Consider the following 26,588-nt stretch of genomic DNA (forward strand, 5'->3'; position numbering starts at 1 on the left):
CTGCATAACTGGGTCACCATATATCCATATATATGCATGCATAATAATAGAGGAAACGCTTGCTTGTACATTTGCATCAATATTATACTAACGTGCTTGGTTTCTCGAGGATATGTCGACTCTCACGAGTTTAACGTCTTTGTTTGAATTTTATCAAGTTTGGCCTTCAATTTAGGATTTCAGTTGGTAACTAATTTTTCTGGTCATTCCACAGAAATATGAGTTCCCAATGGTCATCTAGATTAATTAGGGATTTATTTCAGCAGGCTAATTAAAGAACTTAGGAAACTCATAGAAACGTATAAATATATAATTGATATTAACCTAATTAATCACTGCCAGATACTGTGATTGATGGAATCTAGAAACATATGATTCACGTGGAATGGATACATATTTACAGTATATAAGAGGATGTGAAATTGCTTGGTAAGCCTAGAAACTTGGAGGCAATGAGTGACACCAAAAAGGAAAAAAAAACACTAACCGCGTATCAAACAATAATTCTTAAAATACATCATTGAATTTTATTGAGTAATTATTTTAGGTTCTTGTTTGAATAATTAAGTTCTAAAAGTGATAATTGTATGTAGCGTATATGTCAAAATATTGCAAAATTTCCTTTGACTTTTTAGATGATATTTGAAATTCTATAACTTTAAGTCACTTTTATATATTTATTTCATAAATATGATACCATAGCTGGCACATGATACATCACAAATCCTTTCTTACAGGCATTTATCACAATAATGACACTTTGCACAACAATATAAAACCCAATTAAGTAACACTCCAAACCAGTTTACTTATAACCTAGAAATCATGCGTTACAACACATTATATTAATAGTCTATAACTTTGTAGACCAGAGCATATAGACAGTGGCTAGGCTTCTTTCAATCGTGTTGCATGCTACCTTATAGAATCCCCTCATGCCTTGATGAAGTGGGCATCAAGATCCTTGACGATGTTAGTCATCAAGCGAATGTACTTATCTGGAGCTGCAACCTCCTCACTCAATTTCTCATATTCAATGGACACTTTGGCAATGCTTCTGCCCTCATCCTTTTGAGTGAACTGATAGACGGGCTTGAAGCTCTTGTAATACTGGAACACATCTCCTTCCAACCCATTCAGAATTATGGCCTTGTTCACCTCGTCTAACTCCACCTTCTCCTTGAATGTTCCCTCTTCCCCCTCTACATATAAACACGAAGATGGTCACTGTAACAATTATAACTGAACATCTCTATTTTCCTAATTATTCAACCTGTCGAATAATTTCAAATCAGTTTTGGTTAATGGTTGAAATTAACAATTTAACAACTTAACATGTACTTACATAATGGCTCACCTATTGCATAACTCCAAATCTTAATAGATCCCGCAGTTTCCCAGTCTCCTTCATGCACCGCAACTCCCGTTATTGTGCCAGTTTGAGAAGTGTTTGGGACGTGGTGAGCCTGACTCTTGAAGATGTTGTAGAACTTGTCAGCAGGTGCTTTGATTTCAATTTCAGCCTCCACCTTACCTTGAAGAGCCATGCTTAACAATCAGCAAGTGTATATGAATATATGATCATCAGCCACCGAACTTGTGTGCTATATATAGGCCCGGCAGAAACTTAGAGAACATTAGTTTCACTACAGTTTCAATTAAATTATCAGACAACACCTTTGCATATTCTTCACATGTATACATACCTCTCAATTAAATAATTAATAAGATAACTAGCTAAATCCTATAATTGATGCTAGAGATCTCAGCAACATTGAATTATTGGCCTATTTTCCATTGAAAAATGTTATCCTGCGGCAATATGATCTTACCTTTTCTCCCTTTGGATTATTTAGATATATCAGATTTGTTGTTTCTTAAGAAGTCATCACTAACCCGTACGTACCTTGTTTTTATTATTATTATAAAAATTAAAGCTTGACGCCAGAATTGTGAAATTACATTTGCATTACAAGAAAATCATCTGATCAGAGTGATAGCTGTCATGATATAATGCTACAGACATGATCTTACTAGAATGTTTTGTTAATGTCTTAGAAATTATTGAGATTTAGTTAGGGTGGGTACGCATATTTTTTTTTTTTTTTTTTTTGAAAAGGGGGTTGGAACCTAACCTAGCTAGGAGGCTCAACCCCACGCCCGGTTCCATTTATTATATTAATAGTATGATTTTGCAACCGGGGGGGACATAAAACCTGAACCCCGTGCTACAGGAAAACACTTACAATAATCCTCGTAGATAACATCCTGAATAATAGCAGGATATTAATATTTGTTAATTTATTAAGTTCTACTAGTATATACTATATAAAACTTTAGTAAATCGATCGTTTTTATACGGTGGTATACTAGTTTTCATTGCAAGTGGCCTACTATTAAATTGTATGGAGTTTCTCTATTTTAATTTATTGATGCATTGATACACAAAAGGGAGTGAAACCAGAAGGAAGAAAAAAAGAAGCAATTGAGATACAAACTGGTACATTAGTATACACACAGGTACATTAGTCCATAAAATTACTAGGAAAACCGTAAGAATCAAGGCAAAGCTAATTAAGTAGCTCGATCTCAACCCGTTTATTCTTCTGGTACGTACGTACGTACGTACACGTACAAATTAAGGTCCTTTATTCCTTGAGAAGATGTGCATCAACATCCTGAGTCATATTGACGGCAAAGCGGAGGTAGTTATGAGGATCGAAGGAGCATTATTCTCATTGAGCTTCCCATATTCCACAGTAATTTTGACCAAACCCCCTTCTCCTTCTTGACCAGTACTAGTACTCTTAGGAATGACCTGAAAGGTGACCTTATAGCTTCTGACCTTCTGTACTGCTCTAGCACATGTCCTTCCACGTACACCTGTAAGGCTTACCGATCGCGACTTGTTCGCTTCATCTATTTCCACCTTTTCCTTGAAGCTTTCAGCTCTTCCATCTGTACAAAATAATTGGTCAATTCCCAACAAAATCATTTTTCCATGCATACATACGTTGTTGATTAATTTTATGCGTCTACGTACCTATAGTGTATTTCCAAACCTTTACAGAACCAGTAGTTTCCCAGTCACCTTCATGCACTGCAACCTCCTGTACATGATCAGAAGCGGCTTCGGGAATGAGGTGATGCTGGTTGCTGAGTACCTTGTACACTTCATCAGCTGAAGCGCAGCTCTTCAGCTGATGAAGTGTACAAGGTACTAGCTTTGATCTCTACCAGCTCCTCCAGAGTCTCCACCTGGTAAGTTTGATCACCGCGGCTAGTAGTATCACTCAAAGTCATATCTGTCATTTACAATGATCGACTATTACATACTTACATAATATATAAGCTTTCACTTCTTAACTGTACGTAGATATGACTGTATATGCCAATAACAACGGTGAGTGTCGGTTTGTAAGTGGATATCAGTTGTAGTCAGGAAACAGTCTAACCGTACCATACAAAATTCAGTGAAATTAGTATCTTCACGTGTTATGTTTGAACGAAATTTGATAAGAAGAATTAACTTTCTTGATTAGCAAAGAACTGTTGTACATGATATATACAGTTTAACTATAGTCTAGATCCTCTATCGTTGGCTAAACTCTAGCTACAATACATATTTACTGCTATCTGACTGATTCTAATGTCTGATTTGGTGGGATTGATTCTCTTGACTGATTCTTTCCTTTATCACTCCCCCTCAAGTTGGAGTGTATGTTAATGACACTCAACTTGCCAAGTAAGGTTTCGAACTGCATTGAACTCAAAGGCTTTGTGAACAAGTCTGTAGGTTGATCCTTAGTTTGAACATGTGCTGGTCTAACCACTCCTCTTTGCATCTTTTCACGCACAACATGACAGTCAATCTCAATGTGTTTTGTGCGCTCGTGGAAAACTGGGTTCGAGGCTATGTGTATAGCAGCCTAATTATCGCAAAAGAGTTTAACTGGTTGTGTTTGACTTACATTCAGGTCTCTCAATATATTGCGCAACCAGGTCACCTCGCAACACGTTGTGGCCATAGAGCGATATTCCACTTCTGCACTTGAATGTGCAACTATGCTCTGTTTCTCTGTTTTCCAAGAAATAGGTGCATATCCAAGATAAATGCAATATCCAGTTAGAGATCTTCTCATGTCCTTGCAGCGGGCCCAGTCTGCATCGCAAAACGCTCGCAACTCAAGTGTTCCATTAGCAGGTAAGAGAATTCCTTGACCAGGAGCTTGCTTTATGTAGCGCAACACTTTGTGTGATGCCTCAAGATGGGGCTGCCTAGGCTTATCCATGAAATGACTCAGTATATGGACAATGTAGACAATTCCGGCCTGATAATTGTTAAGTATATCAATCGACCCACGAGCCTCCCGTTTTGCGATGGATCTTCAAGTAAAGCACCATCCATTTGTGTGAGTGACAAATTCTGCTCAACTGGGAATCTTGATGGCTTTGCACCAAGGAAGTCTGTGTCTTCAAGAATCTCTAGAGCGTATTTCCTTTGGCAAAGTGCAATTCCTTGCGTTGACCTGGCTACCTCTATACGCAAAAAGTATTTAAGCTGCCCCATATCTCTTAGCTTGAATTGACTCGAGAGAAACTCTTTAGTGTCAGTGATGTCTTTCAAACTATTTCCTGCCAAAATAATATCATCCACATACACCAACAATGCAGTAAACATTCCTGAATGTGTTCGGACGAACAATGAGTAGTCGGACCAAGATTGATGGAAACCTGTTGACTTGAGTGCAGTTGACAACTTGATGAACCACTGCCAGGAGGCCTGTTTCAAGCCATAAAGGGACTTGTGCAACTTACATACCCTATTCTCCCCCTTTTGTCCTAACCCAGAAGGAAGTTTCATATAGACTTCTTTAGAAAGATCTCCGTTTAAGAACGCATTGCTGACGTCCAATTGGTGTAGATGCCAATCTTGTAAGGCTGCGAGGCTAAGAAGAACGCGGACTGTGGTCAGCTTGGCGACTGGTGCAAATGTCTCTCTGTAGTCAACACCTTCAATCTGGCTATACCTTTTGGCAACAAGGCGTGCCTTGTATCTTTCAACTATCCCATCAGGATTATGCTTGATCTTGTATACCCATTTGCACCCAATGGGATGCTTGTTGGGAGGCAGAGACACTAAACTCCAAGTGTGATTGGCTTGTAAGGCTTGGATTTCTTGGCGCATAGCCTCACGCCATTCTGGAACCTGGACAGCCTGTGAGAAAGAGGTGGGTTCTTTCTGGATGGTTAGAGTAGTGGTGAAAGCTCGATGTTTAGGAGAAAGGCGATCATAGGATAACACATGTGAGAGAGAATGTTCAGTACCTCTGTTCGGTGAAGATGGTGGTGCGGGCCTTGAGGGTAGGGCTGCCTCAATATGAAAGTCCTGCAAAAATGTTGGTGCCTTGGTAGGACGTGACGATCGGCGTGGAGGTGGAGGTGGCGTAGCCACCGTGGTGGGCTGTTCAACAGTAGCAAGTGGTGGGGATGAATTGGTAATTGGTGTTGGTGTAGCAATCTCAGTTGGATTCTCAAGGAGTTGAGAAGGAGGAGGAGTTGGTGAAGGAGAAGGTGAAGTTAGTGAGAGTGTGACATCCGCAGGTTGTGAAACCCTAGAGTTTGATGGAGGGAAAACTGTTGAGTCTGTATCAAAAGAGTGCGATATTGGGGATGACTGTAAGGTGGGCTTTTGGGGTTGAGTAGTAGGCTCTGAATTGGGCTTGAAAGGAAATGTGTCCTCAAAGAACACCACATCTCTTGACACAAAGACCGTATGTTCTTCAAAGTCATAAACCCTATAACCCTTTTGACCATTAGGATAGCCTAAAAAGATGCACTTTGTAGCTCGAGGGTCAAATTTTGTAGGTTTAGAAGGGTGAGTGGATGCGAAACACAAGCAACCAAAAACTCGCAAGTGATCGTAACTCGGGGCTTTATGAAACAGTTTCTCAAAAGGTGTTTTGCCTTCAAGAAGTGGTGTAGGAGTCCTATTGATGAGATAAGCAGTGGTGAGTATAGCATCCCCCCCCCCCCCCCCCCCCCAAAAAAAAAATGTTTTAGCAAATGGGCTTGGAAAAGTAAAGCTCTAGCAACATTAAGCAAATGCCTATGTTTGCGTTCAACGACACCATTTTGTTGGGGTGTGTTGACGCAACTGGTTTGGTGAGTTATCCCTTTCAAAGAATAAAAACTTTCAAACTTAAACTCGGGTCCATTATCACTACGCACAACCTTAACCCGCTTATCAAATTGATTCTCAACTAGATGAATGAAATTAACTAGGAGTTTCGTGTATTCGACTTATGTTTCATCAAGTAAATCCAAGTGCTCCTAGTGTGATCATCGACAATAGTGAGAAAATAGTGTGCACCAGTTAATGAAGGGACATGGTAACCACCCCATATGTCAACATGAATCAATTTGAAAGGAGACTCACTTGTTATTGTACTCAATGGAAAAAACTTTCTGGTTTGTTTGGCTACAGGACAAATGGAGCAGGTGCTCGAATTACAAGCTTTATTTGTAGAAAATGGAAATAATAAAGTAACTTTGCTGGAAGGGTGACCAAGATGCTGATGCCAAGGATGTAATGTACGTACGGCTACCAACAGAATTGCATGTTCCTTTCTGTGCTTGGTTGAGGCAGTAGAGTCCCTCTCTCTCAGTTCCCATCCCAATCATCTTCTCCGATAGTAGGTCCTGTATGACACAAAGCTGTCTGAGAAATATGGTGATATAAAAGGAATCAAAGGCCAACTTACTAACAGATATCAAATTCAGGTAGAAAAGTGGCGCACAAAGAACATTATGAAGAACAAATTGAGAAGAGAAGACTACTGTGCCAATATGGCTAACTTGGGCCGTGTTACCATCTAGTAACCTTACAAAACGATTATGGGCGATTGTTAAGGAGGTGAGAAGGGTAGGATTACATACTATATGATCACTAGCACCACTATCCAGGATCCAAACATTTGTTTTGCCATTTTGCGAAAAACAGAAGGCTTTACCTGAATTGTTGAGTGACAAAGGAGGAGACACAATCAACTTTTCTCACAACAAGAATGCTGAGAGCTAGTAGAATTGTTGAGCAAGAACAAGGCAGCCAAGACTGCTATGACCAATCAAGTTGGTAACATTCCCAATTATGAAGAACTTTCAAGTAAAGCCTTATGTTCTTCATAATTGGGAATGTTACCAACTTGATTGGTCGTAGCAGTCTTGGTTGCCTTGTTCTTGCTCAACAATTCTACCAGCTCTCGGCATTCTTGTTGTGAGAAAGGAAAGTTGATTGTGTCTCCTCCTTTGTCACTCAATGTGGCAACATGATTTCCCTTTGATCGTCCTTGTTCTTCCGCAGCTTTTCTTCTCCTACAAGTCTCATATGTGTGGCGCTTGTAACCACAGTAGGTGCACTTTAAATGTGCTCTACAATTTTTGGTGCTGTGATTATCCCTGTGGCATTTCTCACACTTCAATCCACCTTCACTTGAATCGAAACTGCGCCCCCCTTTCTTCACAGCGAAGACTACACCCTCTGGTTGAGCTGGAGCCTTTCCATTTGACGCTTCAGCTTGTTTTTCATGTTGTAAAGCCATTGAATAGGCTTGATTCACTGTTGGCACGCAATGGATCAATTGCTACGATGGTACTTTGAATGGCTGTATAGCTCTCATTAAGCCCCATGAGGAACTTCATAGTCTTCTAGTTTTCCATATACGCCTTGATCTCCTGGGCCGCCTCACAACTACAAGCTGGAATTTCACATATAGCATCCCTCTCGTCCCAAAGACTTTTGAGTTTGGTAAAGTAGGAGGTCATTGTCCCATTACCTTGTTCAGTGTCGTGAATTGCATTCTCAATATTGAACAACTGCACAGTGTTTGTATGAGAGAATCGCTCCTGCAACTCCAGCCACATATCCCTGGCAGTCTTGCAATGAATTACGCTCCCGGAGATCTTTAGACATCGAACCCAGTAGCCAAGTTTTGACCAAGGTGTCGCAGCGCTGCCACTGCAATGCTTCTTCAACTCTGATGGTTGGCCTTGGAATTGATCCGTCAACAAACCCTTTCTTATTTTTGATGGTTAGGGCCATGCTCATGGACTGGATCCAAGCCGTGTAGTTGTTCTCCTCCAAGGATTGTGATACAAGTATTGAACCAGGCTGATCCGAGTGATGGAGGTATAGAGGATGATTGGGGTTTTCCCATGCTTCTGGTGTTCTTGCTGAACCCGATTCTGAACTACCTTTTTCGGGTTTGGAATCTTCATCGCCTGGCATGGTTGTTTGGTATAGGATGTTAGGTCACCAAGAGCTTATTGCTCTGATACCATGAACGAAATTTGATAAGAAGAATTAACTTTCTTGATTAGCAAAGAACTGTTGTACATGATATATACAGTTTAACTATAGTATAGATCCTCTATCGTTGGCTAAACTCTAGCTACAATACATATTTACTGCTATCTGACTGATTCTAATGTCTGATTTGGTGGGATTGATTCTCTTGACTGATTCTTTCCTTTATCAATGTTTGAGGTTGAGTTTCAGTGGTTCTTGCTATCAACCTCGCACTAAAGTTCATCAACCAGATTTCTGCAAAATTTATCGGAAGATGAATTGGTGCTAAGAATGAGGCATAGCTGTTAGTCAAATTAATTAGTTTCAGCTAATTAGGGTTAATTAGTTTAGCTTAATTAGCATAATTGGATTTCTTAGTTTTCAGTTTGGCTTCCTTCATTGTAATTGTGTGATGTCAGGCTGTTATAGAGTTAGTTACCTCTCTGCACAGATGAATGACACGTGGCCATCATTTGTGCATTCATTCCTTGTATAAATAGGGGTTGCTCCCTCATTTTGTTACATGTAGCAATACGATCAATTTCTCAGAAAGCTGTCTCTCTTAACTCTCTTTTTCCTTTAAGCAAAGGGAAAAATGCACGAACAGTGTCTGGACACTTTGAGGACTGTCAAAGTGATACCTAAACTTTAAAACTTATCAATGTGATACCTGGACTTATATTTTCTTGTCAATGTAGTACCTGTGTCAACTTTCCGTCACGGCCCCATCAAGTTGATCACGTGTGACGCACATGAGGTCGAATATGAGGGCAAAAAAGATATTTTCACTCCATCAAATTATTATATTGAAAATAAAAGTTGAATAGCAAAACTGCCGGCAACGATTCCCCCTCCTCCTTCCCCACAGCCTCAGCGTCTTCCTCCTCCGCTGCCGCCGTCACGTCAATAACAACAACAACAGGAGAAGCAACAGCAACCGCCGCCGGCTTGTCATCCTCCTCCTCCACCTGCGACCAAATTCATCATCTCATGATACAACACTCACAATCACTATATCATCTACTACACCTCGCATCACAACTCAGACTCACCTCTTCCTATCTTCGCTTTACTTTAGCTCTCTCCTCTCTTCAATCTCATCTCCGAGATAATCGTATCTATCACCCCCATATATGCGTTTTCTGTCCATTTCTGAGCTTGGATTCAAGTTTCAGTTTCTGGGTTTTTGTTCTTTCCTCTGCTTTAATTACCAGTCGTGTTTTTATTTTTTCATTCATTTCTGTTTTCTAGGTTTTTGTTTGAACTTAAACAACCCTTTTGGGACTGATTTCTGATTTTTGCTCAATAAAGCCTTGAAATTTGAGTTAAAGATTCATGCTTCCTGGGTTTCATGTAGGAATATTTTCCCCATGAGTCAAAGCTTCAACCATTTTCTTGCCACTGGTGCCTACATCCGAAATACTCAATTTCAAAATATCTTAAACCACATCAAGCTCAACCTTTGCTACTGAACTATGTGCATACCCAGAAAAATCAATGTCATCATCATCAATCAATTTGTCAAAGAAATCCTCGTCGGTCTGATCCTCCAACTCAAACGAAGAACTGGCCATCTAACACCCTAAACCTTCCAAATCAACCCCCATACTCAATCAAACCTCCAACCCTCAATTTGATTCCCACCACAAATTTTCAGTTACTCGCCACAAAAACTCAAACAATTGAAATTCTAAGAAGTACTACCATTCAATAATTTGAAACCTAAACTCATTACACAGATAACAAAAGAAAATCAGAAGACTAGAAGTTTAACTGGTGTCGCCACAACCTCTACGGTTCGCCGTGGCGGCGGCGTCGATGGTGAGAGTGAAGTCGGAGGCCTAATCGATTATGGGTAACTGATGATGAATGAGAGAGAAGAAGAAGAAATTTTTTTAATTATTCCTTTATTTCTCTCTCTTAATTATGAAATTTTTTTAAATTAATTATTGGACTAAATTCAGTTTGCCCCCTTCAACTTTGGGGCAAACATCAGTTTGGTCCCTGACCTTTTTTTTTAATCAGGGAGAATTTTTCGAACAGTACCTGAACTAAAGGTCACTGTGAATTAAAGTGCCTCACTTTACACTAACTACACTTTGGTACCTGGACTATAAAACCCGACTACATTTAAATACACGCCGTTAATAACACCGTTAATCTTTTGTTATTATCCAATTTTTTAGAGGGTAGTTTGGTACTCTCTCTCTCTCTCTCTCTCTCTCTCTCTCTCTCTCTCTCTCTCTCTCTCTCTCTCTCTCTCTCTCTCTCTCTCTCTCTCTCTCTCTCTCTCTCTCTCTCTCTCTCTCTCTCTGAAGTTTCAAGTTAAACGACCAGTGGTGGCGCCATTAATCTGGTGCCAATATCAAAATGGAAGCCTCGGATCTCTTCCGAAAAAGACCCCCGAAAAAAAAAAAAAAAAAAAAACGTCAATCCCTCTGTTGTCCCAGCCTTGGTGCTTGTTCTCTCCATATAATCTTTGACACAGCTCCTGCATTGTATCAATAAAGCAATCATAATTACACCATACCAAAAAAAAAAACTGAATGATACTCAATGAAAAGTTGAAAACACAGAGCCCATATTTAATGGCCTAACATATAATTGTAATTAGAATTGAAACTACTTGTGAAGGTGACACGAACATGCATCCAGTATCACTATCCATTAAGGTAAAGGTAAATAAGATTAAAGCAATTACCATGCTTAGCTTACAACTTAGTTCAGTAAGGATGATTAAGAGTGATGGGGACTTACAATCTCCAATAAGGATGATGTAACCGCAGCATCTGTAACACCACCAGTTCTCATGTTTGCTCCAACTGGAGCACCTAACCCAATAAAGCAATCTTGGCATCTGTAGGGAAGCAAAGGAGAAATGAGCATCTTAGATAGATAAGAAAGGTAACAAAAGATAACATAATTCCAGTATTGTGATGGGATAACCTTCTGAGATGGTTTTCTCTAAGTCGATAATGGCACCCCCACATATGAAAATAATATCCTTTGTATCAATCTGTGAAGGTTGAAGAAACAGGAAAACAAAGTAAACAACATGATGATGAACATATTTCAAGTATAATATGATTACTGCTTGGCTTCTTTGTTTTTACAACGGTCAAACACCACCAAACCCAAAACCCACAAATTCACATTCCTTTACAACAATGTTCCTTCTCTACAGAGAGGTCGAGAGATAGAGAAAGAAAGAAAGAGGACAGAGATATAACCTTCCTTCCCTATCATGATTGATATTAGAAAGTGATGAACGGTTTATCGCCTTTCTCGTGTTCAGCTACTTGCCATATCTGCTTATCATAACCCTTGTTAGTTCTTGCCACCTAAATAGAAACACCAGCAAAGTTAACTACCAATCATATGCAGCAAAGTTAATTACCAATCATCAAACATGAAAACAAGCATATACTAGCAGAAAATAAATAGACAAGTTCATGCAAACTAAGTAGTGCATCGCGACATTTTTTCTTGAGCAATGAATCGATCTCTACCATCAGATGCTTGAGTAGGACATGATCTTAAACAATTAGATAGAGCAACATATTTGGTCTTTTGACTTTGACTTTTGCAAAGAGCCTATCGAAACAATACTCATACTTCAGATCAAGATATAAAGTGCAAGTGTAAAACAGAAGAATTCTAAGACAATAGACCAAATCTAGAAGTAGATAGCAGATGACCATCAATTAGACTGACAAAAAGAACAAGCCAATAGTCAAGCTAAACATCAAAAGTTTACTGATAGGCATACCCACTGATAAAGCTAAACATCCTCCTTTTAGCCTTGCTTCGCAATTCGACCGGACCAACTCGATGTCCTATACAACGTACACAAGAACAATGTTAAGATCAAGAATATGAAGGGCTAGTACAAAGTTCTGATCTTTTAAAAACAGATCTTTTCTATTCCTTCGTTTTTAAACATACCATGGCAACAAAGCTCGGATCTTTTAAACTCAGATCTATTATATTACCTTGGCTAGTGGCTACTGGATCTGATAATCCAAACAAAACAATACAAAGACTTTTGTCATCCAATAACCCATTTAGATTGAAGGCTAACAATAAGATAAACTACTCTGAGATTGCAGAACAAAATTAAGAACCCATCAAGAAAGAGAAGCAACAAGACAATTTTCAGCAACCACCGATCTACAGAAAGAAATTGAACTAGAAAGAAAGCAACTTACTTTGCTACAGGACACTACTAGAATTTTTGCCTTTAACATCGGCCAGAAACCGATGTTAAAAAAAAAATGTACCGATGTCTTAGTGGGTGATGTTAAAGATCGGGAAATCCCAGACATCGGTTTTTAGCCGATGTTAAAAATGACTCTAGACATCAGTTTCTTATAAGCTCCCGATGTATAAAATGACTCTAGACATCGTTTGATTTATAAAAAACTGATTTTGTTTCCTACTATGACATCGTTTTACATAAGAAACTGATTTATATGTCAGTATTAGACATATGTTCTATAGATAGAACTGATGTCCTGAGTCATTTATAACATCAGTTTGTTATTTCAAATTGTTGTGTCTTCTTTCTTTTAGCTTCAATTTCTAGTTTATAAGTGATTACTAAATCAGTTTCTTCACTAGAAAAGTATCACAATGAGAATACTAATGGTAAGCAAAAGAAAATTCTCATTAATATTATTGATAAAAACAGTACAAAGAGTAGGGAGAAGGGGACATATGGCCTAAACTTCTCCATATACAATTGCAAAAGAAAAGAACAAGATTGAAGTCTCCTAAATAAACCATAAGAAGACAAAACTAGAGGATCTTGTTGCCAAATAAGAGTCAAGAAGAGCAGCAAGCTTGTTGCCAAAGACACCTACAACCTTATTTTGCAGCAGTCCAATGGTGTCAGACACACTCCAACAGGTTGGAAGACAAGTTAAGCTCTTGTAGCTTCTCCAATCCAATGAATCATACCTCTATTTAAGAACCAGAAAGAAAAAAGAAACCAAATCTGGAGCATGGGTTAGAAACAAATATCTATAGTACCACAAGCACTTTCCTTAAGGAAACTTGACAGAAATTTCACATATAGAAACTACACTTTCAAATCTTCCCCTATTAATCAAATTATCATATACAACAACCAACAATTATCCCATCATATGCTAAACTAAAGCGTGCCCTCTGAGAAATCGATGCTAGAGACCATAAAAAGAAAAGAGTATAAGTTACTTTTTACCATGACATCTTAGGATAGTACGAAGTGAATAACCAGGCTGCAGATTAAGACATAAACAAAACTTTCTTACAACTCAGCCAAACATTGTATCAAGCATATGAAAAGTGCATAAATCCAGGGTCAACTAACATATCAATCACACCTCAACAGGCTATTTCAATCAATCCAGCAACATATATAAAGACCTCAACAAGACTATTTCACATCAATTCTGCAACTATAAAAAGGCCTCAACAACATCAATCACACATTAATAAAGCTACTGATATTATGAATAAGAAATATCATTTATACCTTTCTTTTGAAGACAGTCTTGTTATTCACTACCCGGAACACAACTTGGGTTTCTGATACTTTGCCATGAACTGCAGTAATGCATACAAGTGGATTGTCAGGATAATCTTCGAATTTAATAATATATGTTCAGTGCATAATTTCTTAAGCAATATTGTTGATAATGGGGGTATTCAAGAACTATGTTACTAACATGAGATTACTCGAGTCTTTAATTTTGCAATCAGTGGGAGTAAAACTTTGATGATTTAAATCACTAGTTTCAGTTGTAGACTCATATAAATTTGCTTCAGTCTTAGACTCGTATCAATTTGCTTACTGATCACACTGTTCAGTCATGCATAAGTTTCTTGCTAATATTTGATAAAATATTCTGAAAATAATTTATAGGATGCTTGAGCGTTCAGTTTTTATGTTCGTTATGGAGTGTTAACTCATGACGACCATAAAGCTGTCACGATGACCATAAGGTTATCTAAGGATAACCAAGTGTATTGCAGTTCATGATGACCATAAAGCATCTAAACTGATTGCTATACAAGCATCTAAACCACGGTTAACTAAATATAATAATCTGACATAATCAATACAATTCCAAATTGCATAAATATGGAGATTTTAGCAGTATAATTCATTAAAATTTAAATAAGCAATCATAATTCCACCAAGTACCTTTAAACCCATGAGAATCCAATTCAGTGATAACGGAACAAAAAATCTCTGAAGACAAGCCAAGCCTCATTGGATATTCATATCCTACGAAACCTAGGTCCATCTGAATCTGATCCCACCATGAAATCACCGGCAGTGTAGAGGAGTATTTGATGCCATCATCTGAACAAAGACATATGATGAAGAATTGAATAAAAATGCAGGTCTTACAAAATCAAATTCATAAAAAAACTATCAAGGAAGAGAATACGTAACGTCTGTAGTTTCTATCTGTAAAGTAATTCAGGACTCTGATTTTCTAACCTCTAAACAAACAAAAATAATATTGAATCCTACGCTGTCAAGAATACCAAGTCCATCAGATTCCGATTCCATGAAATAAATGACAGTGTAGAATCGTAAATGATGCGGAAATATGGACAGAGACATATATGAGGAACATAATGGTCAATACAATGCAGATAATCATAAAATGAAGCAGGTTTTACGAAAACACATTCACAGAAAGAGATCATAAACCCAGAAACAACAACAACTGCTTCATCTTTCACCAAACAAACAATATTACATGTCAATTGAAATGATCAGAAAGATTACTTGCAAGAATATAGACCACCAAGAAAAAAATTAAAATGGTTAACCAACAGAGATAAGCCATTCCTAAATCTTTGATTCAAAATCAATCCTTTCAATCTTTCTCTCTGTGAAGAACAAGAAGAAGAAGCGATTCAGAGAATGAATAAGAATTTGGTGCCGAATGGCCCCCTTTATAAAGCTAGGAAGAGAGAAAAGCACATACGAAAGAGAGGGGAGGAGAGAGAAAGTGGATCTGGAGGACTCTCTCCTCCGTCACCGATCCCCGACCACCGGGGTGGGCTCTCCGTGGCCACCATATTCGCCTTCCTCTGATGAGTCAACGCCAGGCTGCACCTCGGAGATGAGCCACAAAGCGATCTCTGCGAATTCGTTTTTTGGGGCTTTGAGGTTTTGGTTCGATTAGGACGGGGGAGAGAGAGCGATAGGGTTTGGGGGAAGAGCCGGAGAAGGGTCGGGTTCTGGTCGGAGGTGGAGAAGGAAGAAGAGGACGGTTCGGTTCGGAGATGGAGGAGGAGGTTGGGTGCTGAACAGAAAGGAAAGTGGGAAGAGAGGGATAGGGCTTCGGGGAAGGGCGAGAGAGAGTGAGTGAAGTAAAGTGGGAAAATTTTGTTCCCCGCGTGTACCAAAGTTTTTAACTTAGTATTTCCGCGTTTTTGAAAAGTTTAGAATGAAAATATAGACATCGGTCAACAGTAAAAATTAATGTCAGTAATATGCATAGAAATCGGTATTTGAGGAATCGATGTTAATGACATTTTTTTACATCGCGTGAATTCCTCACCGATGTAATTGTCGTGATGTCTAAGACCAAAATTCTAGTAGTGGGAGCAGGAACCTGAGGCTTCTTTTCCACCATTAACACCTCTAGTAGATACCAAGTTACCACCTTTGCCCAAATCAAAACAAATCCAGGATTACCATCCACAATATCAGAATGATTGAACAATCTTTAACTGAAATTCGGTACAAGGAACCTACCTTCGCAACAAAGCTCGGAAAGGACGAAGACATGTGATACAAGATATCCAAACTGTCAGCCAATAACTTCATCATGATTTGTTGTCTGGGGCTGGTTATCAGATCTACGTGATGAAGGAGTGAGAGTAGCAGTAGTATTAAATGACACGAAGAGAGGAAGATTCAAACCCAGAAAACCCTTGGTTGTAACCGCTTCGCCTCAGAAGAATCCGATTGAAGTCAAAAGCTGATGGAGGATTAAGGAAGGGAGGAACTGAAGTTTGATTAAGGATTGAATTGCTGAGGCGCCCAGGAGAGGAATGAAAGACTGAAAGAAGAAACTAAAGAAGCAAAGGCGTGAGGCTGTGAAGTGAGAGTGTATTTATATCGCGGTGGGCCTCTAGGGTTTCTGACTTAACACCAAAACGACGTCGTTTTGGCAACTTCGGTTCGGTTCGGTTCATTTCGGTTTTTAACACCCTAAAACCGCGGTTCAGTTTGGTTTTTTTCATTTCGGTGCGATTTTTTTCAGTTCGGCTTCGGTTCGGCTTTCGACTCGGTTTTTTTCGGTTTTCGGTTTCGCGAACCCACCCCTAATTAGTTCACTAATTATCATCCCAATTTTAGATATAATTTGTTATAGATTTTCACTCTCTCTCTCTGCAACAAGCAACCAGGAAAACAAATCTCCAAAAAACACTACCAATTCGATCTATATTTCTCACCAACCAATCACATAATACACTACCAATTCAAAAACACCATAACACCCAATGTAGAGAGAGAGAGAGAGAGACCCCAAAGCTCAGATCTTTTCTAAAGCTCAGATCAAACCCATGGACCATGAGAAAAACACACAGAGAGAGAGAGAGAGAGAGACCAATAATCCAAGATGGGTTCTTTTATGAAGTCACCAACCTACTGTTCGGAAAGATCAAGGCTTTGGAGCCTGAAAATGCCATCAAAATCATGGGATGTCTTTTGATACAAGATCTTGGTGAGAAGGATTTGATGCAATTGGCTAGCTTATGGCCCAGATACCCTTTCGCACTATCTGATTCTCAGGGCCAAAATCCAAATGGGACTTTCCTCCAACACTTCCTCTTTTGCATCTTCCACCCCCTCTTCTCCTTCCCCTCTAAACCCCATAGCCAAACCCACCAGCGCCAGCAATCCATTCTGACAGTCCTCCCTTAGATCCCAAACGGTGCTTTTGACTTCGGCAAAAACCCATCTTCTCCTTCGTCCAATTCCTGGCCGCTTTCTGCCTTCCCCAACAACTCCATTAGCCCCAAGTCTAGTCCTTTGCTTTCTTACCCGACGCCGAAGCCGGATCTGTTTCACTTCCCTTGCATTCCAAACACGCCGACAAGGACAGTGATGTTTGGTTCGAATCATGCGGTGGAACAACCCCAAGAAATCTTCTTCTTTTTTTTCTTTTTTTTTTAAAAAAAAATCAAGGTGGATCTACGGTCATGATCGCACCACCTATTTTTTTTATCCTTTTTATTAAAAAAGATTGACTTTTTAAAGGTCGATAGTTAAAAAAATAAGGTGAATAATCAAGAGACAATTTTATCCTTGAAAATATACCAGGTGGCATGCCAACTAACGGTATTATTAACGGCGTGTATTTAAATGTAGTCGGATTTTATAGTCCAGGTACCAAAGTGTAGTTAGTGTAAAGTGAGGCACATTAATTCACAGTGACATTTAGTTCATGTACTGTTCAAAAAAATCTCCCTTTTAATCATGATGGTCCTTGCACTTCTATTTTCCATCACGCAAGTCCAAAATTCAAATTTAGCTCGAAAGGTGACGTCATATGCTGAGCTGGACCAGACATCCGGGCCCACTTTTCAGCTTTGTCTTCTCATTTTGTGCGAAATGTCCTAAGTAACCCTTGTTACTGTTTTGAGTCAATTATGACCCCATTACACGATCGAAAACCAGTAATCAAAAACTAAACCCTTCTCTCCTTTCTCTTCCTTACCCACAACCCTCCCACCGCCGCTTAGGGTGGTCAATTGCAGCCACAACCTCATGACCCTGAAATCAAATCTCCAGCTTTCAACAACCTCTTTCCACCACCCCTTTCATCACTTTTGGGTCACTAGAACCCATTACCACCACCTGGACAGGTCCGGGAATGTCAAACCCCACATCTGCACACCCAACAAATTTCATCACTAATTTCTTGGATTGCTTACCCAAACCTTGATGAAGTTGAAGATGCGAAGATGAAGATGCAAAGATGAAGATGATGTCGGCACGAGAGGTGAGGCCGGATCTGTGCAAGATGAAAGGTGTGGAGGAGGGCGTGCAGTGGCTGAAAAACTGAACTAGTGCCCACTTTTTTCTCCATAAGCTCCGGCGACGGGTGCAGCGGCTCTGGTAGCAAACAAAGGTCAGGACCAAGGGGTTTTGATGAATTGTGAGGCTCTGATTCCAGCTAGGGTAGTCGTGCATCTCGGACGTGGCCGGAAAAGACGAATCGGCCCTTGCATAACCCAGATTCCGGCGACGGCACATATGGTGTCGTCCGGTTTCGGGTGGCGATGAAACTTCTGGGTTTTCTTCTCCATTGTTTGCTGAGTGCAGTGGTGATGGTGGTGTGGTGAGGAGATGGTCGGAAACCGTTGAGAGTCGTGGAACAGTGGCGTCACAGGTTTAGAGGTCGCGTGCGGTGACCAGAGGGTCTTGATCGACGATGAAAAGACTGGGTCTTGGTCGGGTTTTCAGTTGTGGTTCAGATGATGATGGTTGTGTAGTGAAGTGGTGGCTGGAAGTGGTGGTCTCCGGTGATGGTAGAGGAAGAGAAGAAGAAGAGAGGTCGGGAAGAGAGAGAGAGGCCGTGCGGCAAGAGAGAGAAGCAAAGTGAAGCTAAAGAGAGAGAAAATAGAAAGAAAAAAAATTAGAAATTAGATAATAAAAGAAAAAAAATTAAATTAAATTAGAAATGTCTATTTTGCCCTTATTAGCGATTTAAAATCTGAAAAGTGGGCCCGGATGTCTGGTCCAGCTCAGCATATGACGTCACATTTCGAGCTAAATTTGAATTTTGGACTTGCGTGATGGAAAATACAAGTACAAGGACCATCATGATTAAAAAAAAAGGTCATGGACCAAACTGATGTTTGCCCCAAAGTTAAAGGGGGCAAACTGAATTTAGTCCTTAATTATTTTATTCATATTAAATTATGGTTCATATAAAAAAGCAACTTTTGAGGGCACATAAGTCATTTAGCTCTGTTTTTCGGTCTCACGTGCGTCACACGTGATCAACTTGACAAGGCCGTGACGGAAAGTTGACACAGGTACGACATTGACAAGAAAATATAAGTTCAGGTATCACATTGATAAGTTTTAAAGTTCAGGTATCACTTTGACAGTCCTCAAAATGTCCAGACACTATTCATGCATTTTTCCCTAAAGCAAATACTCATAGCTATCAATAGCTTCAAAATTCTAGGCGGTAATACTAGTTCTACTTCTCTCATGTTTTGGCTACAAACATAAACAACTCGAATTCTTTATGGCACGTTTACTTACTTGGAATGGAAAATAATCATGAATCGGAGACAAGTGGAATGGGAGAAGAAAGGAATCGGTATTGATTCCGGAGGAATGATTCCTAAACCCATCTCCCCCCTTCGTAATCGAATTCCTGAGTATTCAGGAATCGATTCCTGATAAATAGGTGGGACCTACACCAATTTCCATTCCTTCATGTGTTAGTAAACACAGGAATTCTTTTACCTGGAATCATTCCGATTCCTTTATGTGTTAGTAAACACAAGGGTATTTTTACTCCGTAATCATTTCATTCCATTCCAAGTAAGTAAACGTGCCCTTAATAGGAATTGAATTCCATCTGCTTTTCGGCTTTTCGCTACCTATATCCTCCTTTGTTTAAATTTGGCTATAAAGCCAGTTCTGCTTTCTTCAAATTTGGCAAAATTAACTCTAATGTTGCCAGACTTGGATATCCTCACAATCCAATAAGTTGTGATTGATTATAATACCAATAAATTAAGAAAACATTTATTTCCATCGTCTTTGGCTATCTATCAATCTAGAACATATGCAGAACAAGAAATACGAATCAAAAGGGCTTTACCCAGAAAATGATTTAAAAAAGAACTGAACCATCGCTCAGTAATTCTGGACTCGGTCTTACACCAAACTGAAAACGAAATATAAAGCTTGAAGCATGTGTAGAATGACAAGAGGACGAAGATCGATATCTGAATCCTTCTCAATTTTCAGAAAATGCAAAAAACAAACGGAAAACTTTATTTTTCTTGGTTCGCCTCTTCGGAGCTCGTCTGGAAAATCCAGACCAGGAATCGACTCAAGCCACTTAGATGAAGCTAACCCATCAGTGCGACGCCCTTTGGCGGACGGAAGTATGAGATATGAACGGATTATCAACTTTGTGTCGGTGGGTAATCGGGTTAGAGATGGATTTTTGGTTGTTTTCTCTGAAAATTCATTATTTTATTTTATTCAAAAATTATTTTTCAATAATCGGACAAGTTTATCTGTCATGACAATTTTAACGGCAGTTACTAAAGTGAATAACGGAACGAAAGTTGAGTGACTAATGTGATATATTTGAAAATCAGTGACCAAAGTGTCGAACGTGTTAAACTTCAGTGACCATTTGTGAAATTATTTCTTCCATTTATTTTGAAGTATGAGCTAGATCGTTAGTCATGGTTGCAACGTCAATTTATTTGATGGATATCAAACCATATATAGTTGATACATATATGACACATCACAATATCACTCTCCACACATTTATTAATCACAATGGTGATACTTGCATAAGACGTTAAGTTACCAGTATCCCATTGTACTCGTAACCAAATAAAGCATGCATTACAGTAGATGACTATTTTTAACTTTATAGAACCAGCAATGGGCATGCGGTAGCTATTGTTATTGCTAACTCTCGTATTGCATGTTGGATAACAACGGAAGCGTAAATATTGAAAATTAATTTTGGGTAGGGAAATATGATGCATGAATGACAAACAATATGGGAGATGTACAATCCAAAGACATGTACAGAGCTCCTGTAGAGAGATATGGAGGAGACTGTTAGAACTGAATGCAGAATACACACACTCAATATTATGAAAGGGAGAATATTTCACTACAATGCACACAAATGATTACATGCAACTCATGCAATATATAGGACACTAACAATAATTCTAGACTCTATAACGTCCATAATCGACGTCCAACTTATTGGCTCATAACTCTCTATCATAATCACCCACTACACCCTAATTGACTACTAACTTACATAATGGAAATACCCATTATTTCATGCATTACATCCACTAACTCATGCATGTAACTCACACATTAACCTTCTAATTAAACACCAAATAACAACTAATTAAAGGCATGTTTATTTTCTAACATTGCATGCTAATTACTTCCCTTTAGACCTTGATGAAGTGGGCATCAAGATCCTTGACGATGTTAGTCATCAAGAGAATGTACTTATCTGGAGCTGCAACCCCCTCACTCAATTTTTCAAATTCAATGGACACTTTGGCAATGCTGCTGCCCTCATCCTTTCGAGTGAACTGATAGATGGGCTTGAAGCGCTTGTAATACTGAAACACATCTCCTTCCAACCCATTCAAAATTCTGACCTTGTTCACCTCGTCTAACTCCACCTTCTCTTTGAATATTCTCACTTCGCCCTCTATATATACGAAATTAAATAATCACTGTTATAGCTGAAAATCTTTACTTTTCCTGATTGGGATATAATTAACCTGTCGATTAAGTGATTCAAAACCATCTTTGGTTAATGGTCGAAATTAACAATTTAACAACAGAACATGTACCTACAAAATGACTTACTTACTGCATAACTCCAAATCTTAATAGATCCCTCAGTTTCCCAATCTCCTTCATGCACCGCAACTCCAGTTATGGTGCCAGTTTGAGAAGTGTTTGGGACGTGGTGAGCCTGCTCAAGAGAACTTACCGTAATGAGCCATGTTTAATTATCGGTAATTTGTGATCGATATTGATACTGATCAGAACCCTAAGTTGGTATGATCGCGATATGCTACCTATCTTGTGTGCTATATAATAGGGCAGAACTTAGAGAACGTTAATTCCACTACAGTTTCAGCTAAATTATTAGGTAATATTATACTTCAGAACACATATGCTTCACATGGTCTCAATAAAGTTTAGATCCTATTATTGATGTTAGATCTCAGCAACAATCCATCACTGGCCCTTTTTCAATTGAAAAATATTAACCTGCAGAGTGAGATGATCTACCTTAATTCTCAAATCTTCTTTTTGGGATAATCTAATTACTTATTAATTATGGCATTAATTTTTTGTTTTTAATAATACCCTCTCTCTAATTGTATTATTGAAACTAAAAGATAATAACACCAGGCAACTGTGAGATTGCATTACAAGAAAATCATCTGAGAGTGATGGCTTATTCGTCATGATCGATAGCTACAGACATCCTGATTCAACTTGAACTTAATTAATACATGACAAACTATTTTGATTTGGTTAAGGCGTGTACCCATTTTGTTAGAGTCAACTGTTTGAAACAACAAAGCAATACGAAAGAAAGATTTGCCAATTGAGTTTCCCCCGGCTCCCACTGAAGATTGTACAGGGTCTGCTTCCGGGCTAGCAGATCTGTTATATAGGATTTGATCTCCATATTGACGTATGTATTATTCTAGCCTTTCGTTCGTGTGGAAATGACAATTTTTTTTTTAAGATCTTTCTAATTAGCAAGGTCAGGAGATTAAACCAGCATATTATTCATCATAATATAATACGAATAACAAATAAGTGAAAAAATAATGGCAAAAGATAATTGTGATGTGAGGATGGACCAAGTTGCATAATTGAAGGTTCAGTGACTAATCAGTGTAGAGCACAAGTGGCTTTGAGTAGGGATAGGGATTTCTGAGGTGTTTGGAGTGGGATTTCAGGTTTGAAAATGGAACTGGAAGGCGAAAACTTTGCGCAGAACATGATCATGTTGACTAAGGATGAGTATTGATTTGATAAAGATGATCATGTTGGAGAGGATTTTTAGGTTTGGAAATTGGAAATGGAACTAGAAGACAAAAACTTTGCAGCAGAACATGATGATGTTGGCACGAAGTTCGAGTACTGACGATGAAGATGAATCAGTGTATTTCACTATTTCGAGTACTCTTACGGTATAAATGATGATACCTACACTCATATACATATAATTGTGAATGAGTTCATATTATTGTTGAATAATTGTTGGGATACATACAACTATACAAAGCTGAGAGCCCTGAAGCTCCATTAGCTATCCTAAATCGAGATTTGGATTATAAGCTACATAATTACAAGGAGAAGTTACAATGATGTGATAAAAGAACTGTCGTTAGAGAGCGTGGTGTGTTTATCTGAAACTGACAATAGCTGGAGATTATATAAGAAATTGCTTGCTTAATTACTTACTCCGCAGATCAGGAGCATCCTTTCTGGAACTGACTATAACTGGCGAGGCAGATAAGCCATTGTGTTTATCCGAAACCACTGGGAAAGTGAGTTTCTTAGCTTTCATTTCATCTTTTGAAGGCTCTGTGGGAGATGTTGATCCAAATATCTGCACTGTTAAGCTTCCACCTGCAGAGAAACAAGAACCAAACATGTAGAATGCGTTAATATGATGCAAAAATTACTCTTCCTTTTTACTTGTATAAGCAACAAAAAACTTCTACTATGGAAAGTGATTAAAAGGTTAGCAGCTGATGTAATATGTCATTTAGTATGGAAGTAGATAGTCCTTTGCTGCTGACAGCATTTCTATCCTGAAGCACTCCTATTACTTTGGCAGTCTAATAACAAAATCTAATTGATGGAAAACAAATTAAAATTTTTGATGATTTTTGGTATCTTAAGCTGATTAGATCATGAGAATAAACAGTAATTTACCTAGCACAAGAGCAGCACCAATCCAACCAGTAGAACCCCATCTTTCGCCAAGGAAAAACCATGCGAAACCAGCACCCCAGACAGGCTCCAAACCATAAATTATGGCCGTTTCTGTGGCTGATACATCATGCATTGCGCCCATCTGTTAAATATAATCTTCTGTTAAAAATCTGAGCTGAAAAAGGGGCGTTTGAATTATAAATATGCTAGAAAATTCAGGGCACCACTACAATTCACATATCTTTTTATTGTAGATAAGCATAGTATCCCAACAACTTCCCAAGCAAGTGAGCAATGCAAGAGCAAATGATTCATACTCTTACACTGGAGCTTTTGCACATACCTCTACCCATAAGCATAAAACAGTGGAGAAAATGCCTGTGTACAGTGCAGGTATCCATGGAAACACAACCATCCACTCCCAGAACATCTCCCATGTCCACAATGATGGGTTAAAGTCGTGGAGGCCACCACCAGACCATGCCCCAATGAGGTACCATATGGTTGATAAGAAAGCAACAACGCATATCTGAATGAAACTAAGGTTAGTGTGCACACTGCACAGCACCAATAAAGATTAACAGGTTGAACTAATCCATATCTAACTACATGGGTAAAAAGATATACTAACCTCATATCCAAGCAGAGGCAAGAAGTTCTCTTTTTTTGTGTTTCTTGATATATGCTCTGTTCTAAGCATATGAACCCCAAAAAACACCGCGCTCAAGAAGTTCAGCAAATCTCCAACCTGAGCACGTTTGATAAGATATTATCTGTATTTACATATACATATACATAGGGAGAGGTTTTTCTCCTTTTCACCCAAGAGAGCTGTAAGTTACTCTCAGCAATGCTGTTTTGTCACTTCACTAGTTACTATACATATTGAATAGGTTAATCTTATCTCCAGAAGTGGACATTGTTTTGGCACTTGAAAATGTACTTGACTAATGCAGGTGTAAGCAGAAGTACAGAACGAGGGTATTATTGAGAATTAAATGGTCAGTATTTAGATTTCCCATATTCTACGAAACAAAACATACTTATGTCATGTATAAAACTAGCATTCCTCAGATCCCTATATGCAAACTAGGAATATAGGATCACCAGAAATTTTCTTGCAGAAAATATAAGATTCTGATATCTGAACAGGCCACAAAGCAAACTTGGTCCTCTACAAGTTAATCATCATCAATTATACCGATAAAGAAAGATGACTCTATACGCAACACAAAGAGAGTAATAAAACTTACATTTGGGGGAGATCCACTGGATTCCAGCAGCCCAACTCCTACAATAGACATGAGGGCTCCAAACCAGGTACGAGCAGGGACTATTGCTCCTAACATTCCATCAAGCAAGGGAACGATAATCACCTGTTAAATTCACCCAAAATATGCCAACAAGTACCTTCAGGTACTCCCTAAACAAAGAATCTTTAATATATAAGCCTAGAAGAACAATTCAAAGGACTCACAGTGAACATAGAAAGAAATGACGCACGACCAGCATCTGATGTTAGCAGTCCTAATGCCTGCATAAGATACCCTAAACTAACCCAGAATCCCAACTCAATTCCTGCATTACGAGTATCAACATCACCTCTTGCTCGGAAAACAAATGGGATAAATGGAACCGCCGACATAGCAAACCGCACAACAGTAAACGCCGCTGGGTCTATCACGGCTTCCACTTCTTTCACAATCGAAAAATTACTAGCTACAACAACAAGATTAGGCAATGTCAATGCACAATAAAAAGGCTCAAAACATGAACACAAAACCATTATCTTCCACAATTTTAAAGTCTTCATATTGGCAAGAATCAATTGATAATTGAATGTCATGAATAATAACAGTAAATAATTTATGCATGAACTGAACTACAATCATGTAATTTATTTATAAAACAATTACACAAAGCAATGAACTTTAGTATGGAAAAAGGGAAAATGAAGAAGCTTTACCATAGACTACAGTGATTACATTAAGCAGAAGGATGCTCCTAACTTTCTTGGAGGCGAAGAATATCCTCCGCCATAGAGATCGCTTCCCAGACAAAGACTTGAAGCTCAGGGCTGTTACCGTCTTTTCACTTCTGGGTCCATTTCCCTTTGCGGTTTTCACTAATGCGGTTGGACTCGGACCGGTACCGTCCAATTTCAGCCGCGCTTTGGCGCCGGAGCTACCGGGTGATTTAGAAGACGAACAGGCGGTGAAACGAGGTCGTTTTGTATAAAACGAAGAGAGATTCGATGAGCTGGAAGAGCATTTGGCGGTGGTGGCGTCGTAGGTCCATGACGACCCACACGGTGATTGGGCAGCCATGGCTGTGGCCGAGAGAGCAATCTACCCGGCTGCTGTCGAAATTTACCAAAACGCCCCTCCACTCCTCTTTAGTTTTTTCTTTTGTTTTTGGGCAATAGGTATTTGATCTAGGACGAGGTAGTCTGTCAACCAGCTCACTAGCTCAGGAACATTATGAGTGATCTGCAGGAACCTCAAA

General features: G+C 39.0%; 4 protein-coding genes and 1 long non-coding RNA gene across 5 annotated transcripts; all 5 read right to left on the reverse strand.

Moving 5' to 3' along the window:
• Positions 1-648: 648 nt before the first annotated feature.
• On the reverse strand, positions 649-1,608 carry LOC133710205 (MLP-like protein 28). Its single transcript, XM_062136217.1, has 2 exons — positions 1,358-1,608; positions 649-1,202 (listed from the first exon to the last, which is right to left on the reverse strand). Exons 1-2 carry the CDS (start codon positions 1,545-1,547, stop codon positions 934-936), a joined length of 459 nt encoding a protein of 152 aa, XP_061992201.1. The 5' UTR covers positions 1,548-1,608; the 3' UTR covers positions 649-933.
• A 9,098-nt stretch (positions 1,609-10,706) lies between these two features.
• Positions 10,707-12,512, reverse strand: LOC133712429 (uncharacterized). Its single transcript, XR_009847393.1, has 6 exons — positions 12,293-12,512; positions 12,117-12,183; positions 11,578-11,688; positions 11,294-11,363; positions 11,105-11,204; positions 10,707-10,838 (listed from the first exon to the last, which is right to left on the reverse strand). It is a non-coding gene; the product is annotated as an uncharacterized LOC133712429 (long non-coding RNA).
• A 504-nt stretch (positions 12,513-13,016) lies between these two features.
• On the reverse strand, positions 13,017-15,249 carry LOC133708163 (uncharacterized). The gene is made up of 4 exons (XM_062133617.1): positions 15,135-15,249; positions 14,538-14,699; positions 13,866-13,936; positions 13,017-13,608 (listed from the first exon to the last, which is right to left on the reverse strand). The coding sequence occupies exons 1-4, from the start codon at positions 15,193-15,195 to the stop codon at positions 13,561-13,563; spliced, it is 342 nt and encodes a 113-aa protein (XP_061989601.1). The 5' UTR covers positions 15,196-15,249; the 3' UTR covers positions 13,017-13,560.
• A 6,118-nt stretch (positions 15,250-21,367) lies between these two features.
• On the reverse strand, positions 21,368-22,595 carry LOC133709218 (MLP-like protein 329). Its single transcript, XM_062134881.1, has 3 exons — positions 22,560-22,595; positions 21,984-22,092; positions 21,368-21,822 (listed from the first exon to the last, which is right to left on the reverse strand). Exons 1-3 carry the CDS (start codon positions 22,593-22,595, stop codon positions 21,554-21,556), a joined length of 414 nt encoding a protein of 137 aa, XP_061990865.1. The 3' UTR covers positions 21,368-21,553.
• Positions 22,596-23,351: 756 nt separating this feature from the next.
• On the reverse strand, positions 23,352-26,562 carry LOC133710387 (uncharacterized). The gene is made up of 7 exons (XM_062136444.1): positions 26,050-26,562; positions 25,561-25,802; positions 25,337-25,459; positions 24,715-24,831; positions 24,427-24,612; positions 24,084-24,225; positions 23,352-23,774 (listed from the first exon to the last, which is right to left on the reverse strand). The coding sequence occupies exons 1-7, from the start codon at positions 26,408-26,410 to the stop codon at positions 23,599-23,601; spliced, it is 1,347 nt and encodes a 448-aa protein (XP_061992428.1). The 5' UTR covers positions 26,411-26,562; the 3' UTR covers positions 23,352-23,598.
• Between the last annotated feature and the right edge of the window lie 26 nt (positions 26,563-26,588).

Source organism: Rosa rugosa, chromosome 5 (assembly GCF_958449725.1).
Source record: "Rosa rugosa chromosome 5, drRosRugo1.1, whole genome shotgun sequence".
Lineage (NCBI taxonomy): Eukaryota > Viridiplantae > Streptophyta > Magnoliopsida > Rosales > Rosaceae > Rosa > Rosa rugosa.